The 20,853-nt window shown below is 39.2% G+C and overlaps 1 protein-coding gene across 1 annotated transcript in view; it reads right to left on the reverse strand.

The window, feature by feature from the left end:
- Window positions 1-20,853, reverse strand: part of EPHX1 (epoxide hydrolase 1) — a 55,474-nt gene that overhangs the window by 12,292 nt on the left and 22,329 nt on the right. The window contains 2 exon segments of the mRNA XM_020982159.2: window positions 25-205; window positions 3,805-3,980. Coding sequence (XP_020837818.1) covers window positions 25-205; window positions 3,805-3,978 — 355 coding nt within the window. The 5' untranslated portion in view covers window positions 3,979-3,980.

Consider the following 20,853-nt stretch of genomic DNA (forward strand, 5'->3'; position numbering starts at 1 on the left):
GAGCAGTATATTTCGGGAAAATACCTTCAATCTTGGTTTTGAAATGAGGATATTGGTTGAGAATCTCCACCTGCTTCTTCCAATCAAACTGGTTCCTCCAATAGGAAACTACCTTCTTTAGGTAATTAGAGTTGAACCCATAATGGAAGCGGCTGTCCTCCAGGGACGGTGTGAATCGAGTCAAATCAATCCTCTGGTGTAAGTCCTGGGGTGGGGGGGGGGGGAAGAAGCAGGAACAAAGAGTGACTGAGGGATAGGAAACAGCTGAAAAACCCTATTCCCTGAAGACATCCACAAACGTTTAAACAGCAAATCAGGTAGTTGTTCTTCTCTTTAAAAATAAAAGGGTTTTATAAGAGAACGTTGTGCACAATAACAGCCATGTTGTGCTATGACTAATATTGATAGACTTACCCCTTCCCAGAAATACAAGGATCTAAGACATCTCCAAAGGCCTCATGATGGAAAACGCTATCCACATTCAAAGAAAGAACTATGGAGTTTGAATGCAGATCGAAGCATATTATTTGCTATTCTTTTTCTTCTGTTGAGATTTGTTTTCTCTTTCTGGTGGTTTCTCCTATTGGTTCTAATTCTTACTTACAACATCACTAATGTGAAAATATGTTTAATAGGAATGTATATGTATAGCCTATATCAGATTGTGCGCCATCTTGGGGAGGGTGGTGGGGAGGAAGGGGGAGAAAAATTTTAAACTCAAAAGCATATGGAAGTGATTGTTGATAAATCAAAATAAATTAATTTTTTAAAAAAGTACCATAGTGAGTACAGTTACTGCTTCAACATCATAGAGGTTAGGGGCACAGTACCCTCGAGATCTGGAAAATCCGCATTAAAATTTTTGGCCCTCCCTTCATACCAGAAAAAAAAAGATAAATAAAATAAGAGGGTTTTGACTAGGTGACTCAGAGGTCCCTTCCAGATCTAAGTTTCTGTGTGTGCATGCTATAGTTTGGTAGTAGCAGAACAAAGTTAAAGCAAGCACAATATGCTACTGAATTAGGAAAGCAGTATCTTAAAAAATATTTTATTTATGCCCTTTTCTTCCTTTTTTTGTCAGCTAATCACTAACTTTCTTACCCTTTCCATTCCCATACTCAATAGAAGACCTCCCTTGTAACAAAGAAGTATAGTCAAGCAAAATACTATGCTTTCACTCTTATAATGGGCCCCTCGTTTGGAATGACGTTACTATCTCTATGAAGATGACTTTCAGATCTATTTATCCAACCGTATCTCTTTCTTAACATCCAGTTTTGCATCTTCAACTGCCTACTCGACATCTCAAACTGGATGTCCTATGTCCTATAGACATCTTTTTTAAAAACTTATTTATTTTGATGAATGAAAATTCAACTTCTCTCCTTCCAACTTCCCCCAGCAATTGAAAAAGAAAGAAAAATAAAATCTTTGTAACAAATATGCATAATCAAATAAAACAAATTTCCGTGTGGTCCGTGTCCAAAAAAACAAATTTCAATCTTCAAAAAGGTCCATCATCTCTTTGTTAGGAGGTAGGAAGCATGTTCCATCATGACTCCCTTGGAATAGTGGTCAGTCATTGTGCTGATCAGAGTTTCCCTGAACCCTCTTTATATAGAAGGAGGTGAGGAGAGAGGAGTGTGCTCAGCACCAGTGCTCTAGGCTTGACACAGTCTGCTTCTGCTCCCCTACCCCTCTTCTCTTGCCGTCAACTAGAGCCCAGTCACAAGTTCTTATCCCTTTCATTCTTTCCTTTTAAACCCCTCTTAACAATCTACCCTCCATGATTACTTTGCTTCACTTAAGACTAAATTCTCCCTTAATGTATTCTCCCTCTTATACCCACCTTTCCCTTCTTCCCCATTTCCCTAAATTCAACTGTGTATTCTTCCCTCCTTTGACTAATTCAGATGAAAGTGAGGTAGGTTCAAGTGTGACCTATTTTCTCTATCTCTTCCCCTTTGTACAATCTTCTACTTATTAATCTCAATTATGTGAGATAATTTCCCCTACTCTTGCTAAATCCTTTTCCCTCAATGTATTCCTTTCCTTTCTTTTCCCTTTCTTTTCTTCTTTTTAGATCATCAAAACATAAATATAAACAACTCTTGGCCCTCTGTCTTATTAGACTCCCTCTATGACTCCTGATGATAAGATTCTGAGGGGTTACATGTGTCATCTCCTCATATTAGAATGTAAATGTTTTATGTTTCTCTTGACTTCTACGTCTGTATTTCAAACTTTCTTTGAGCAACTTTGAGCCTTTCATTACGAATGCTTAAAAGTCCTATATTTCAATAAAGATCCATTTTTCTTCTTGTTAGGATTATACTCAGTTTTGAACTCTTTGAAAGCAGGGACTGACTTTTGTCTTTCTTTGTATCCCCTGCTCTTAGCACAGTAATCGCCACACAGTAGGTGCTTAATAAATAAACATTTGCTGACTGACTAGATAAGTTATTTTTGGTTGTAAGTTCTTTGAAGGCAGAGACAGTTGCATACAATTATAGACTGAGAGCTGAAATGAGGCCTCAAAGACCATCTAGTTCATTCTCCTCATTTTAAAGACAAGGAAAATGAGGTCTGGGAAAGTAATATCTTACCCAAGGCCTCAGGGGTAGTAAGCACCAGAGATAGGATTTGAACCCAGATCACCTGAGTTGGTAATCTTTCCACTATACCATGTTGCTTTAGATGCTCAACACCTTATTTGGATGCATTAAGCATGAACACTTGAATGTATTTTTAAAAAACTAACCACTTAAAAAAACCAAACGTCTTATACTCATTTGATTTCTGGATACCAACCTGCCCCCCAACTATACATACATCCACTTCAGTGCCTCAATCAGTACACAGCACACTGTAGGAGTACAATTACTATTTGGTGATGGATTAATTCCAATCCCATCTGTACCCTCCTCCACTATAATGAAGGGGGACAAAGCCCCACATGAGCTGGGAAATTCAAGGCCAGGACCAAAACTAGCAAGGTTTGTCCAGGTGCCAGGGGTACATTTCTGGCCTGGCCTCTGGGGGACTTACAGCCATCACAGCCTCCTCCCTTAGGATCCCCTGCACAGTGGGGTAGGGTGCCCTCCTCCTCAATAAGTTATTACCACGTTCACAGTCTTTTTACCTCTCCGAATCCTGTCTTTACTCGCCTTCTGGCTTCTTGAGATTCTCACTACCCATGTACTCTTTCTCTAGTGTACTTGACCACACACAGGAATAGTCACACAACACCATCCCACCCCCTGCAACCCCAAATTCAGCCGAGTTATCCAAAGTTTCAGCTTTCCCGGTTATAGCTCTGCCATCTGGCCACAGGGAAACTCCTAGCCCTGTTCTTCACCCCTTACCTTTTTACTTCCCCATGTGTGACCAGGAAAAGGATTGGGGAGGAAGGGACAGAGGGGAGAATGGGTGTAGAAGAATCCAGAAAAGGATGAGAAGTCTCTGATACTCTGAGTAGGTTATAGAAACAGCTCCATTCTCCCCCACCTCTAAAAGCATTACCCTACTCTTCCCCCATCCTATCCTTCCCTATCAACACAAGACATGGCTACTGTGGTATCAGAGGTAGGACAGACAGCTCTCTACCCACTGCACCACACTGCTTTTTCCAACCAATCCACCAATATTACAAGTTGCAGAGGAAGTGTTCATCTACACTGGTAGAGGAAATCCTTACTCAGATCTTCCTGACTCCAGGCCCAGCACTCTAGTCACTGTACCCCCTGTCTCCTAGCTCAGTCTATCTCCTCTGTTTGGTTCTCTCCACAAAAATGCCTTACTTACCTTGATCTCCTCTTCTGAGGTTTCCACCTTGAAGGGGCGGACACTCATCTCAGGTGTTGTGGGCTTACTTCCTGGGCCCCACCATGCATCTTTCATTTCCAGTTTTTCATTATTCTTCCTGTTAATGACCCAGTAGATTAAACCGGCCAGAAAAAGGGCGACAAGCCACCACATATCTGTAAGAGAAGACACACACAAGCAAACTTAGTCAGGGACAGTCAGCCCCATAGCTAAAGACCAGTCACTAGGGCTTAAAGCTTCGAGTAGAATGTCGCATCCTTCTTCCTAGGGCCAAGCCAACCCATGCCCCCTCCAAAAACGGGGAACATTAGCTCTTCCACCCTGAAGGGCCAAGTTTCAGACCAAGCAGTTTGCAAACACCTCTGATGGTGACGTGGATGAGTCAGCATAGTGCACTGAAGAGAACCCTGAACATAAGATTCAATCTAGACCTGGGATTCAAATACAGCCTCTGATGTGCACTAACTGTGTGACCCTGGGCACTTAGTATACTTCAGCTTCATTTTCCTCATCTGTAAATGGGGATAGTAGCACCTACTTCACAGGATGTGGTGAGACTCACACAAGATAGCATATGCAAAGCTCAGCATTAAGCTACTGGAAATGAGAGTGAATTCAGGAGATGAACTTATCTATATTGCTATATAAACCTGAATCATCAGTGAACCTGTTACTGGCCTAGAGTAGATTAATTTCACAGATCATATAATGTCAAAGCTAGAAGAAACTTTCAGGATCAATCCTTTAATTTTATAGATAAGGAAACTGAGGCCCAAGTCACTAAAAGGTGACTTGCCCAAGGTCTCCCAGCTAGTAAGAAAAAGAACAGATAGTAAATCCCAGGTCCCTTGACTTCAGTTCTAGTGCATTTATATTCTATGATGCTGCTATATTATATACTTCAAAGGCTGTTTCTTTCATGTGATAAGATAGTTATTGCACATTAAACCACTAATTGAGCATGCTGCACTTGGATGGATATGGCAGGGAAAGGGAACATTGCAGGATTAACCCTCTTAGTTCAGGTTCAATGTTGGAATGAAATAAGGCACTCGAAGGTCATTCATTCAACAGTCAAGAAAAAGTTCGCCTAGCCATAGCAAACAAATGTTTATTCCCTCTCTTTCCTTTCCCCTTCCCTAATCATATTTACAGATGACACAAAGCTGGAAAGGAGAGCTTCCAGCTGGGAGAAAGAATCAGGCTCTAAAAAGATGTCGGCAGTTTAAAAACAATGGCCGGAATCTGAGAAGATGAAATTTAATAGGGATGGATAGCAGCAAAGTCCTACACTTGGATTTTTTAAAAAATCAGCTTCACAAGTACGAGATGGGAAAGGTGTGAGCTGGCAAGAGCTTGTCTGAAAAAAAGAGCTAAGGACTTTTAATAGATAGAATGAGTTCATAATATGGCATGGCAGCTGAATGAGCTAATGAAATCTTTTTTTTTCATATATTAAATTTGTTTTAATTTTTCCAAAACAACATTCAAAACATCTGCTTTGTTTCATTCAAACTATAAATGTTAAACATTTACAAACTAAAACAGGAACTGACAATATACAAGGACTTAAACAAACAAACCTTTCAAAGAATAGTTTTTAAAAATTGTTTTTCAGTTCATTGTAATCAAAGTTTAATATTGTCAAACTTTGGGTGACCTTTTTGAATCACATACCACTACCACTCCTTCTTTTAACACAAAAATGTTTAGATTTTGAGCTAATGACATCTTAAGTTGATTAATTAAAGCATCAGTGCCCATTACAAGATTACAATAACCCTGAGGAACAGGTTCTGGTCACACCCCAGATGGGGTTCAGTTCCTGATGCTAAATTGTAAGAAGGAGATGTCCAGTAAGCTGAAGAGTATGAAGAGATGGTTGACCAATCAATCAATCAATCAACATTTATTAAGCACCTACTATGTGTCAAGCACTGTGCTAAATGCTGGGGATGCAAAAAGGCAAAAGACAATCCCTGCCCTCAAGGAGTTTACAATTGAATAGGCAAGCCCACAAGCAAACAAATATATACAAACAAGTTACATACAAGATAAATAAGAAACAGTTACAAAGCCACTAGAAGTAACAAGAGTTGACAAAGACTTCCTGTAGATGGTGGGGATTTTAGTTGGGACTAGCATAGTAGATGCCATAAAAGGGTGGAACTGGGGATGTTGACTCTAGGGGAAAGAAGATGCAGAAGAACTCCATAGGTGTCTTTAAGTATTTTAAGGCCTGGCCCAAGGAAGAAGGATTACATTTACTCTGCTCAGCCCCAAAAAGCAGGAGGTAGGAGCAGTGGGGGGAAGTTTCAGAGAATCGGATTTAGGCTTGACTCAAGGAAAAACTTACAAAGTGATCTCCATACGGAGCGGATGCTCTATGTTTACTATCATAAAGAGAGAGCTAGAAGGAACCTTAGCAGTTATTTAATCCAGGCTCCAAATTTTACAGGTGAGAAAGCTGAGACCCATGAGAAGTGATGTGACTTGCCTGAGATCATAGCACGAGTAAGTGGCACAACCAGAATGTAAAAAAAAAAAACCAAAAACAATTAATTAATTAATTTTTAGTTTTCAACATCTACTTTTATAAGATTTTGAGTTCTAAACTTTTTCCCTTTCTCTTCCTTCCCTATTCTCCAAGATGGCACATAATCTGATATAGGCTATATATGTACAATCATATTAAACATATTTCCACATTAGTCATGTTGTGAAAGGAGAACCAGAACAAAAGGGGAAAATCACAAGAAAGAGAAAAAAGAGAGAAAATAGTATGCTTCCATCTGCATTCAGATTTCATAGTTCATTTCTGGATATGGATAGCATTTTCCATTATGAGTCTTTTGGAATTGTCTTAGATCACTGCATTGCTGAGCTAAGTCTATCAAGTTGGTCATCGCACAATGTTGCTGTTACTATGTACAACGTTCTCCTGGCAGAACCTGAATCTGAACTCAGGGCCTGTGACGCTCAATTCAGTACTTGGATTTCACCTCACAAAAGGTTTTTAAGGGGAAGTCAGACAACCACTTGTTCATCCTACTTGGGGCAGGGGGGAGGGGAATGGCTTATATGAGGATGGGTTAGTGGCCTCTGAGGTTCCTTTCCAACTCTGAAATTCTGTGATTTCAGGAAGGTCAAAAAACAGGGAGAAACCACAGACAGCTGGTATTGGCTCTCTTGGCTCCTAAAAGAGGGTGCCTAATGGATAGCAGATTAGCCCACTATTCATCGCAAAGACAAATGACTACAACATCCTGCTTTTCTCCACAGTCTAAAACCACCCTGCCATCTTGGTACTGAAAGAAGAGGTATTGTGGTAGAGCGGGGAAAACACTGAATTTGGAGTCAAAAGACCTAAATCCCCAGCTCTGCTGTTTACGGGGTGCCCTTCAAGCACGTCATTGAAGGATGAGTACATTAAATTAGGATTTAGAAGAGAACTGGGTCCTGCCTCAGTTACTGTGAGACTTGGGGGAAGTCACTTTTTTTCCCTCATCAGTACAATGGAAAGGATAATACTTGTAAATACCTAACTTCATAAGATCAATGAACTGGAGCAGAAGGGGACCTTACAGGTCATCCAGTCTAAACCCATCATTTTTCATTTGAGGAAAACACAGCCCAGAGGTTGAATGACTTGGCCAAGGCCACACAGATAGTAAATGGTTGTTGGATTCTATAAGAGTAAATAACAATAACTGACACAAATAATAACAATGATGATGATGATGATGGTGATAATAATAGCATTTATATATCACTTTATTAGCATATGTTGTTCAGTCCTGTCTGACTCTTCGTAACTCCATTTGGGATTTTCTTACAGGAGTGGTTTGCCATTTTCTTCTCCAGCTCATTTTACAGATGAGGAAAACAAGGCAAAGAGGTGAAGTGACTTGCCAGAGTTACACAGCTAGTAAGTGTCTGAGGCCAGATGTGAACTCAGAAAGATGAGTATTCCTGACCCCAGGCACAGCACTCTATCCACTGCACCACCCAGCTGCCCTAAGGATTTGCAAATCCCTATACATACAGTATCTAATTTCACATAGATTATTTCTTTGGGTTTTTATACCTACCCTGTAAGGTAAAAGGCTATTACTGTACCATTTTACAAATGAGTAAACTGGATCTCGAAGAAGTTAAGTGACTTACTTAAGGTAACACAGCTTGTAAGTAAGCTGGGAGGTGGGGGGGATAGGATGTGAAGCCTGTTCTTCCTGACTCCAAGTCTAACACTCTAACAAGATGCTGTCGCTTTAAAGGGTAATCAGGATCACCATCCTACTTCACTTCTCCAACTGAAATCATTCACAAACTATCCTACTTACTTCTTTTCTCCATTCCAGCACTATAGCCCATGCAAAACTAGTTCTGGGCCTGAAGGCCAGCAAGGAAGGCAGCATCAGAGCAGAGCAATGCCCCAGAAGGGTTCAGAAAACAGCCCATCCCACTGAACGTTTCTCAAAAGCTGCGACTTCACAGACCATTTTCACTTAACTCCTTCCCCTCTCTCAGAAGCTGGTAGTCAGCCCTCAGCTGGCGCTAGGTAATACTGTTCCTTTCTTCAAGGTCCCCCAGAGCTCCGAGGAACTGTGGGACTGACAAAAACAAGCAAAAATATAAGGAATGAGAGTTGTCTTTTTGAAAGTAAATACCCAGAGTAGACGCGGCAGCTTCTCTAACAAGAAAGGACTTTAATCCTTTTCAATCAGGGCAAGTGCTTTAGATTTCCCCCTAAGAAACAAAGAGAAGGAATTCTAAACTGGGCCTTTCTTGGGAGGTCTCGTCCATGGGGCTCAGTGCCAGAGCCAGCTATTTGGGGTTGGGCCTGGCAGAAGGGACTTTCTTTCTTCATCTTTCTGAGGCTTTGACAGTGACAACCAGGGATGGACCCTCCAAGTTTTGTTTGTTAAAGAAGGGAAAAAAAGCCATTACCAACAATTTCTCTTCTGCCACAAGGCCTGGGAACTGACTGGCCTCATTTGACTCACCCCTTGTTAGCCTGGGAGAAATCACACCAACAGCAGTTACCGGAAAACATCCAAATCCCTTCGTATTAAACACATCTGCACATCAAGTCACTCAGTGTCCCTGAAGTAGTTTGCTGTTCACTCGTTCCAGTGGTGTCCAACTTTCTGTGACGCCATTTGGGGTTTTCTTAGCAAAGATACTGGGGTGGTTTGCCATTTACTTCTCCAACTCATTTTATATTTATAGATGAGGAAACTGAGGCAAATAGGGTTAAGTGACTTGTCCAGGGTCACACAGCTAGTAAGCATCTGAAACCAGATTCGAACGCAGATCTGCCTGACTCTAGACTCAGCCCTCTATCCATTGGACCACCTAACTGCACCCCTCCCCCCACCTCCCATGACGAGAAGGGGGTGATTTTCATTTTCATATTGAACAGTCTTTAGTCTGGTCACTTTAGAGCAAGTAAAACCAAGATTTCACATTTATTTCTTGGGAATAAACCTGAATGCACTTATGAAACTGTAGTAAAATCCCACATGGGAATGTTTACTATTACACTGATTAGGTTCAAAATAACACAATTCCAGGGAGTAAAAGACAAATGTTTGTAATTCACTTGTTAATATAGTCTTCCAATGGCCTCCAAAAGCCAAGTGCTATAAAGAGGCTCATTTGTTCTTTCCATTAGGATTCCCTCATGGAGCTCTAACTAGGGTGTGGTGACTATGGCTTTTTTCAAGGCAATGAAATTTAGAAGGCACAATAATTAAATAATGATTTTTTGAAGACTGTACAAATTTTAAATTTGTGCTACTTATACACACACACACATGCACACACACAAACACATATATATTTTTTTTTGGCTAGGCAATGCGGTTAAGTGACTGTGTCACGTGTCTGAGGCCACATTTGAATTCAGGTCCTCCTGACTCCAGGGCTAGTGCTTTATCCACTGCACCATCCAGCTGCCCCAGTATAAGCAGCGCATTTCAGTAGTGTAGAGTTACGTCTAGTTGGTAAAAAATAATTAATCAACATTGGAAAGCTGTGCTTCAGATAAGCTCCTTCTGGATACAGCCCCACCCTGCTCTCCATCCCTAATTGCTCCCTAGAAGTGGCCTTGAGATATCCCAGGATCTTTCACCTATAGGGCTAGTATCAGAGTCTTCCCTCCAATTCAACTAAATTTGTGACAATTACTTTTTGCACGCAAGCCTCTTGGAGAGGCAGTGTGGAGTAGAAAGCTAGCCTCTGAGCCAGAAAGGCTACTGACTTGAAGACTCTGGGCCAGTCACTTAAACTCTATAAATTGCAGAGAAGGTACTGACCTGCACTAGTAGAAGGAGTTATATACTCCTGAGTTCCCTAAACCCCTGAAATTCCACGGCTTGTCCCTTCTTGTATTATTTTCATGGGAGCCACTGTGGTATGGTTAATAGGCAATCCCGGAGTCAGAAAGATCTGGGTTCAAGTCATGCCTCTGAGTCATCCTGTGTGACCCTGGGTAAGTCATTTAATCTCTCAATGCTCTACGTATTTCTTTAAGACAATAAGTTTCAAAGAAGAGAACCTGCTTTGATAGAGGAAGTCCCTCATCAGGAACTCTCTACACAGATAGAATCACAGGTCAGTTCCAAAAACAAAAATCTTCACAAAGTTGATCACAAATTACAAAGTCAATTTGAGGATACTTGCCCTGAAACTCTTCATTCTGCACATGCTTGGTACCCAAATTACTAGTTAAGGCTCAATTCAGTCTGGTTCCTTCATCCCTGGACTGGATTACACATTGAAGGGTGTATTCCAAGTTATGTGACCAACAAGATGATGGATAAAACATTTTCTCCAATCTTCATGAGCTCTCATACCTTTCCAAAATAAAGAATTATGTCCAAAAGATAATGTAACTGCAGCTATCTCCACAGCCTAAGATACCAAGAACCCCAACAAGGCAACAACTAGATGTACTAACAGCAGAAAAGGCTAATTTCTAATCTACTTACTCAGCACCCCATCTCCCAGAAGCACACATATATGCTCCGGTAGCGGGGCACAATCCAGTCTGTCAGCTTGCACTCTGGGACCCAGTCAGCAATTCCCTTGATGTTATTGTAGTCTATGCTAGCTAACTACCTCCCCCACCTGTCCTCATTCTACCATTTCAAGGCAATAAAGAACAGAATTGAATGCTACTTCCCCCCCCCACCTCAGTTGCTCAACCCTGTGCTGTGGAGGGAGAGGTACAAGAAAGAAGAAAATTTGCTCTACTTGGGTTGGCAGCACAGAATTGTACTGTGCTATAGCAGTACTCAGCCAGCCAGAGGACTAATGAAGCAAGGGAACTGCAACCAGCTCGTGTGGGGCTCCACCAGGGCTGAAGGGCACATATGCAAAAATATTTACAGCAGCTCTTGCTGTGGCAAAGAATTGGAAATTGAGGGGATGCCCATCAACTGGGGAATGGCTGAACAAGTCGTGATACATGAATGTAATGGAATACAATCGTGCTATAAGAAATGATGAGCAGGCTGACTTCAGAAAAACCTGGAAAGACTTGTATGGACTGATGCTGAGTGAAGTGAGCAGAACCAGAAGAACGTTGTACACAGTTAACAGCCACATTGTGCAATGATTAATACTGATAGACTTAATCCTTCTCAGCAATGCAAGGAAATAAGATATCTCCAAAAGACTCATGATGGAAAATGCTATTCACATCCAGAGAAAGAACTATAGAGTCTGAATGAAGGCAGATAGAAGCATACTATTTGCTCTTTTTTTTTCTTCTGTTTTGTTTTGTTTCTTCTTTCTTGTGGTTCCTCCTATTGATTCTAATTCTTATTTACAACTTGACTAATGTGAAAATATGTTTAATGGGAATGTATACATAGAGCCTATATTAGATTGCACACTGTCTTGGGGAGGGAGGAGGTGAACAAAATTTAAATTTAAAACTCAAAAGCTTATGGAAGTGAATGTTGAAAACTAAAAATAAATTAATTATTTTAAAAAACTGTGATGGGGAAAGTAAAGATGTGGAAGGGATAACTGTACATGCAAAAGGCATTGATCTTAAAGAGAGGATGGATAGAGACAACTTATAGGTCTTCCAGAAGGAACATGACAGATTAAAAACCTTAACAGTATAACGCAAAAAAAAAAAAATTATATGAAACTGCCCAGAACTTCTGAACAGAGAAAACACAATGCCAATTAAAAGAATCTACAAATTGCCTTCAGAATAAATAAAAAACCTGTGCTATAACCTTTAAGACATATAGTGGCTGAATTTAACAATTCCAATGACAAACAACAAATTTTGCAAGTAACTTGGAAAAGATCTTCAGTTATAAAGGAAAGGAAATTCAACTAACAGAAAACTATTCTCTACTGCAGAAGAGTGGAACTATGTGTCCCAAAGAGCAAAAGAGCTCTACACCCAAGATGATATACCCTGCAGCCTAAGCCTAATTAGCAATGAAAAAAGATGGACATCCAATAAAAATGAAGCATTTGAAGCCTTCCATTAAGAAAACCACTATGAATAGATTATTTGCTTGCAAACACCCTAGACAACAGATACGCAAGAAAAGTAAACTACAGTAACCAAGGAAGATACAAGCAATGAAATAAATTAGCTCGGAGGAAAAAGAACATTAAAAGATAAACACTTATGGAGTTAAAGGAGGAAAGGAAGGGGGATTTTACTTGACTACTCAATTGAAAGGGGAAAAAAGAGGAGAGGAATTAGATAAGTAGGAAAAGGAAGAAAAAAAACAACTCAGAACTAGTAAGTTAAGCAAAACTCCAAAATCAGGGAAAGGGATGACAGACAAGAGTGAAAGGCAGGGGAAGGCATATGTTTGGTTTGAGGTTGAGGGATAGAGAGCCTGTGGGAATAGAACTTATAACAGATGAAGCAAAAATAAATGAAGAAACAAAGTACTGTTTTTAGCAAAGAAAAGGAACCCAAAAATCTTAATTCAGAAAACAAAACTGGTATGAAAGACAACTGAAGGAAAATAAACTCTCACAACTTTGAATGTGAGCGGATTGAACAACTCAAAAAAAATTAAAAGTGACAAACTGGATGTGAAAGCAAAACCCACAAACTGTTGCTTACAAGAAACACACCTAAATGTGCAGGCTGGAACAAATCTAAATGAGGGGCTGAAACAAAGTTTCATCCATCAGATGAATCCAAAAAAGCAGGAGTCACAATCATTCTATCGGAAAAGGCAGAAATAAAAATTCAACAGAGATAAATGAGGAAACTACATTATGCTGAAAGGAACCATGGACAACAAAACAATATCAAACTTGTATGCTCTAAATGTCTTACTTAGAATTTCCTTTCTTTAGTTAAGGAAAAATTAACTTAATTACATGACATAGACAGTAATACAATAATAGCAAGAAACTTTAACGACCCTCTCTCGGTTTTGGACAAATCTTAAAGAAAGATACACAAAAATGAAAATATGAAATCAAACAAACTGCTTGAGAAACTAGAGGTAAGAGACTTAAGGAATTTTCTAAACAGTACTGCTAAATGTGTGTGTGTGTGTATGAATTTCTCAGCATCACACTGAACTTTCTGCAAAAATTGACCAGCCATTAGAGCAGAGTTATGGCAAATAAATGTAAAAAGGAAGAAACAGCAAACATTATTTACAGAGAGTAATGCGATACAAATAGCACTCAGTTCAGGGAGCATAAACAAAAGATATGAAGCAAAAGAAGACTAACAACGAAATCCTAAATAATGATGGATCAAAGAACAAACCATAGAAGCAAAAATTATGTCAAACACAATGATTATAATGAAATAACAACAAAATTTCTGAGATACATATAAAGAAGTCCTGGGGGAAGAGGTGAATTATATACCTAAAAGCATATATTAACACAACAGAAAAGGAGAAGATTAATAAACTAAACATACATACAAAAATCGGAAATCCAACAAATAAATCTATAATAAGCACAAAAGGAGATATTAAAAATTATAGGAGAAATAGATAAACTAGAATACTCACTGCACTGCTGAAACCCTGGCTCCCTTTCTCTTCTGGGAAACTGATAGCTTGCTCTATGAAGTCAAAAGAGTTTGTGTTTAAAGTTCAAGTTAGTCCTCTCAGGACTAAATAAAGGGCACAGATAATATGCTTAGTCACCATGAATCAACAGCTGGGATCCTAGAGATAGTGTATAGGAAGATTACAACAGGTTGAAGGTAGTCATTCTACCATTATACTCAGTGCTACTGTGGGCTTCTGAGAGTGAACTGTATCCTGGGCTGGGCTTCAACACCAGAAAGGAATAAGGAGACTTTTTAAAAATTTATTTTTAGTTTTCAACATTCACTTTTGTAAGATTTTGAGTTCTAAATTTTCCCCCTGTCTCCCCATCCCCTCCCCAAGATAGCATGCAATCTAAGCTATACATGTATAATCATATTAAACATATTTCCACATTAGTCATGTTGTTGTGAAAGAAAAACCCCGAGAAAGAGAAAACAAACAAAAAAAGAGAAAATAGTATGCTTTGATTTGTATTCAGACTCCATAGTTCTTTCTCTGGATGTGGATAGCATATTCCATCACAAGTCTTTTGAAAATGTCTTAGATCACTGTACTACTGAGAAGAGTTAAGTCTATCAAAGTTGGTCACTGAACAATGTTGCTGTTACTGTGTACAATGTTCTCCTGGTTCTGCTCACTTCACTCCGCATCAATTCATGCAAATCCTACTAGCTTTTTCTGAAGTCGGCCTGCTTATCATTTCTTATAGCACAACAGTATTCTATTACATTCATATACCACAACTTGTTCAGCCATTCCCCAACTGATGGGCATCCTCTCAATTTCCAATTCTTTACCACCACAAAAAGAGCTGCTATAAATATTTTTGTACATGTGGGTCCTTTTCCTTTTCTTGATCAATGAGGAGACTTTAGAGAGAATCCTGAAGTTAACAAAGGAAATGAGGAAAGAATAGAAAACAGAACCTATGTGGAAAGGTTAGAAGCATTGAAATAAATCTGCTAAGGAAGAGAAGCCAGAGGGAATAACCTAATAATTAATCAATAAATCAGTCAACAAGCATTTACTGACCACTTACCATGTATCAGGTCCTAGGGATATAAAGACATAAAAGAGGCCCTGTCCTCAAGAAGCTTACATTCTTTAGGGGGAGACATTTATAACTAACAATTTGGCTCATCTCAAATTTGGCTCATTCCTTCTTACTGATCTTTCTACATTTCCCTGTATTTACTATGGGATCAAAAAGTAAAAGCTGGAAAGGACCTTAGGAGCTATCTACTCCTGCTCCTTATTTTATAGGTAAGGAACTTGAAGGTCTGAGAAGTGACTTGTCCAAGGTCACACAGGCATCGACAGAGTGAAGATTCAAATCTGGGTTCACCAATGCCAAACATGGCATTTTTTTTTCATCACTACACCGTGCTACTTCTCATTTATATTTATCCTATTTTTAATATCACCATAATTCCAACATTATATTAATTATACCAGTTCATTCAGCTATGTTAGACAAACAGGTTGTTTTCCGGTTTTGTTTTTAATTTTGTTGCCATTACAAATAAATATAGCAAATAAGTGAAAGAGCACCAACTTTGGAGTTGGAAACTGGTTCAGATCTTACCTTTGATTACCTGTGTGAGCTTGGACAAATCACTTAATCTACTTGAGTGTCAATTTCCTCATTTATAAAGTAGAGATAGTGAACTTGGGGTTCTCTCAGTGAAAGAATGTTCTTGTCTTACACTGGGGCTTAACATATAATTTACTAAAACTTTAGCAGGTGGCTTCCAGAAGGAGCTTCTTCAAAGTTTGAAGCACTTGATTTTGTTTTATCTCCAATTAGACCTCTCCCCACCATCCTAGAGATGCTTCCTTAACAAGGCTGCTGAAACACTACTGGAAAACTCAGTGTACAAGACAGAGACCAGCTCTTTCTTGAGTCAGAAGTTTATCACTTCCGTATCAAAATAAGGGACCCCTAATCCTACCAGAGGGTTGTGATTCCCTCAGGGTTCAAGTAAGTCAGTAAGTCAGAGTGGTATTGCTGACCCCTTAGAGTTGAAGGGTTTCCCCATCTTCTTCCAAGAGTTCAGGAAAAATAAACAGCCCTTCTCAAGCGCTAATCCCTTTACACAGATCTCTAAACCACTCTCCAAAAGAATTTTTCGAGGCCTCTGAAATAGGAGATAGTTTGGTACAGTGGCAAGATAGCTAGATTTGGAGCTGGGGGATAACAGTTTAAATCCATGTTCCTCTTAATGACACATCTGATTGTGGGCAAGTTACTTAATCTCTGTGGGTCTTCTTCCTCATCTGTAAAGTGAAAGAGCTGAACTCAAGGTTCCTTCCGGCTCTGTTCCAAAATACCTCAGCTTTGGATGCACGGGCTTTCAAACCAACTCTTTGAGCAGCTTGGCAAAAAGCCTACATATTGTTATGGCAATTGGCATACAACATGAAATGCAAAAGATCTTTCTCAAGGAAAAAGGTCTCAAATTTTATTTCACTCCTCTTTTCTACAGTTTAGAGTAGGAAACCACAACCCATTTTTCCCCTAATCCCAATCTTGACTAATTTTCATTCTTTCCCAGCTGGGTCATGATAAAAAAACAAAGTGGCCTCTCTATGACCTCTTGTTCTTCTACGATTATATTTAGGCCAGGCCTGATTTGTTCTTCCAAAATCATTCTTCAAGGATCACAAGCCTTTAGTATTATTTTTCCAGTTGGTTTAAATACACATTTAGTCAGTAAAATTTCTAAATACAAGCTGTTAATGATAATGTGCAAAGTCAGTCAAGCTCCCCATGAATCAGAGAAAATGAAATCAAGGCAACCTCAAGGCACCATTTTATGTCCACCACAATAGCAAAAACATCAAAGGATGACCAAATCCAATAGGGAATGGGGCCTCACAACCATAAATTCTCTAACCCAATGCTGATGGGACTTTAGATTGGTACAAACATCTTGGAGAGTACATAACTGATCCCATCTCCTGATTTAGTGATTTCACTGATAGAACTTTACCCTCAAAAAATGTCATTAAAAAGAAAAAAAATTATCATATGTGCAAAAAATGTAGCTGGACAAAATATTCATCAGATAATACAGGCAGAACTGGAAGTTAAAAGACCAAGTAGTCTACCTCCTTCACTTTACAGAAAAGGAAACTGACACTCAAGTAGGTTAAGTGATTTGTACAAATTCACACAGGTAATGTATCAAAGGTGAGATCTGAACCTAGTTTCTGACTCCAAAGTTGGTGCTCTTTCACTTACTTGCTATATTTATTTGAAATGGCAACAAAATTAAAAACAAAACCCGAAAACAACCTGTTTGTATAACATAACTGAATGAATTATGGTATAATTTAATATAATGTTGTAGTATTATGGTGACATTAAAAATAAGATAATGTAAATGAGAAATAACATGGTGCAGCAGAAAAAAAGTGCCAGATTTGGCATTGGTGAACCCAGATTTGAATCTTCAATCTGCCAATGCCTGTGTGACCCTGGACAAGTCACTTCTCAGACCTTCAAGTTCCTTATCTATAAAACAAGGAGCAGGAGTAGATAGCTCCTAAGGTCCTTTCCAGCTTTTCATTTTGATCCTATGGTAGATATAGGAAAATATAGAAAGACCAGTAAGAAAGAATGCAATTTGAGATAAGCTGAATCATTAGTTATAAATATCTCCCCCTAAAGAATGTAAGCTTCTTGAGGGCAGGTCCTCTTTTATGTCTTTATATCCCTAGGACCTGGTACATAGTAAGTAGTTAATAAATGCTTGTTGACTGATTTATGGATTATTAGGTTATTCCCTCTGGCTTCTCTTCCCTAGCAGATTTATTTCAATGCCTCTAACCTTTCCACATAGGTTCTGTTTTCTAATTCTTTCCTCATTTCCTTTGTTTACTTCAGGATTCTCTCTAAAGTCTCCTCATTCTCTCTGGTGTTGAAGCCTAGCCCAGGATACAGTTCACTCTCAGAATCCCACAATGTGAGAAGCACTGAGTATAATGGTAGAATGACTAACTTCAACTTGTCATCCATCTTCCTATACACCATCCCTAGAATCCCAGCTGTTGATGCCTGCTGACTAAACCTGTTATCTGTTATCTGTGCTCTGTGTTTAATCTTCAGAGAACTAACTCGAACTTTAAGCACAAAGCCTTCTGACCTCATAAAACTATTGGATTTGGCCATGGACTACTCCACTGTGTTGACTTAGGAAAGAAACGCAAAATCAGTGAATGATAAGGACTGTCTTACCTAACTGAAAAAGGTGAAAGAGAAGGGATAGTGTTTCATGCTACCATGCTAGAATCAGGCCTTTAAGCATTAAGAATAATATACTTTCTTCCCTCAGTTCAATTCAACAATTGAAAATGTGTAAATCACTTCCTATGTGTAGATTCATCTTCCTATACACAGTGCCTAGGATTCCAGTTCTTCATGCCTGACGACTAAACGTGTTATCTGTGCCGTGTCTAATCTTGAGAGAACCAACTTGAACTTTAAGCACAAACCCTTCTGACCTCATAAAACTATTGGGTTTGGCCATGGACTACTCCACTGTGTTGACTTAGGAAAGAAATGCAAAATCAGTGAATGATAAGGAATGTCTTATCTAACTGAAAAAGGTGAAAGAGAAGGGATAGTGTTTCATGCTACTCATGCTAGAATCAGGCCTTTAAGCATTAAGAATAATATACTTTCTTCCCCAGTTCAATTCAACAATTGAGTATATATAGATCACTGTTTTAGGCTCAGGAGACATTCAGTTAAGATGAGATCTGATTACTGCCTAATGGAGCTTTCATGTCATATCTCATGAAGAATGAAAAACCATAATCAAAACAATACATGATAAGTGCACAAGAAAGATTTAAAAAAACAACAACCCGCACACTCCTTCAGGTTTTATATGAAGAAGGCTTTATAGAAGGAAAAAGCACTTGATTTAGACTTTAAAGGATAAGAGGGAATCTGACAGGCAAAGAGAGAAGGTCATTTCATTCACAGGAACAGCAGAGACAAAGGCACACCATGAAAAAGATTGTGCTGCATGCTACTGCACGTGCTCAAGGGAACAGTGAGTAATAGTACTCTGGTTGGTCTGGAATACAAAACACGTACAGACGTTCAGGAGGCAAAGTAGATAGAGTACTGAGCTTGGAGTTAGGAAGAAGTGAGTTCAAATCCGGCCCTAGACACTTGCGTGACTCTGGACAAGTCACTTAACCTGTCTCAGTTTCTCCATTTACAAAATGGGGATAATAATAGCACCTACCTCCTAAAGTTATAGTAAAGATCAAATGAGATACTATTTATAAAGTACACTGCAAACTTTAAAGCACTATGAAAATACTAGCTATTATTAGAGATGCTGTTATATAAGATGAGACAAGGTGGAAAGGTAGAGATGTATCAGATTGTGGAAAGTCCTGAATGCCAGACTAAGAATTATGAATTCCAAATGCGTCACTGAAATCATCCCCTTCTATCTCTCCCAGGAGTTTACTCTGTCAATCAGCCTCTCTCCTACCTGATTTTCAACCTTTCCAATCTGGCTTCTTTCCTGCTACCTTAGGAACATACTCAGATCTCCGCAGTTCTTAAAAATAACCTTCCCCAGACTCTACCATCCCCTTAAGCTAGCGTCCTGTATTTCTACTCTTTTTCTCAAACTCCTAGAAAAAGATGTTTATACTCCCTCACTTCCCAATCCCTTACAGTGTAGCTTCCATTTCCACCACTTGATTGAAAATGCTCTCTCCAAGGTCACCAATGCTCTCTCTAGCAGACTCTTCTTGGTGTTCATCCTTCTTGACTCTGATGCATTTGATACTGTTGACCACACCCTTCTTCTAGCTACTCTCTCCTCCCCATATCCAATCGGTGGTCAAGTCCTGTCATTTTCTCACCTCAGACATTGCCATCACCTTTGTGCAGACCCTCATTACCTCAATCACGGATAGTGCAATAGCCTGCTGGTTGGTCTCCTCACCTTGAATCTCTCCCCATTCTAGACCATCCTCTGCTCAGCTGTCAAATTATCTTCCTAAAATGCAGGTCTTTTTACTTATACATCACTTCCCACCCCGTCCCATCCCTGTGGTGCTACAGCATGTTTCTCTGATATAGGTTTCATTTCTCAGATATGTAGGGCACTGAGCCAAATTTATAAAAATAAGAGCCACTGCTCAATTGATAAATGGCCAAGGGATACGAACTGGTAGTTTTCAGAAGAAGAAATCAAAGCCATCAACAGTCATATGAAAAATGCTCTAAGTCACTAATAATTAGAGAAATGCAAATTAAAACAACTCTGAGGTACCACTGCACACTGATCAGATTGGCTAACATGACAAAAAAGTAAAATGACAAATGCTTGAGGGGATGTGGAAAAATAGGGACATGATACACTGCTGGTGGAGTTGTGAACTGGTCCAACCATTCTGGATAACAATAGCCCAAAGGCCTAAAAAACCATGCATTCCCTTTGACCACCAATACCACTACTAGGTCTACATCCTAAAGAGATCAAAGAAAAAGATAAAAGACCTATTCGTACAAAATTCATAATAGCTCTTTCTGTGGTAGAAAAGAATGAAAAATTGAGAGGATATCCATCAACTGTGGAATGACTGAACAAGTTATGGTATATAATTATGATGACTATTGTGCTATAAGAAATGACAAGCAGGATGGTTTCAGAAAAATCTGGGAAGAGTTACATGAACTGATGTAGACTGAAGTGAGCAGAACCAGAACACTGTACACTGTAACAGCAATATCGTAAAGATTATCAACCGTGAAAGACTTAGCTACTCTGATCAATACAATGATCAATGACAATTCCAAAGGACTCCTGATGAAAAATGCTATCCATCTACACAGAAAGAACTGATGAACTCTTAAGTGCAGATGGAAGCATATTTTTTCACCTTATTATTCTTTATTTCTTTATTTTTCACTTTT

The sequence above is a fragment of the Phascolarctos cinereus genome, unplaced genomic scaffold (assembly GCF_003287225.1).
Source record: "Phascolarctos cinereus isolate Bilbo 61053 unplaced genomic scaffold, phaCin_HiC Scaffold_5;HRSCAF=322, whole genome shotgun sequence".
NCBI lineage: Eukaryota > Metazoa > Chordata > Mammalia > Diprotodontia > Phascolarctidae > Phascolarctos > Phascolarctos cinereus.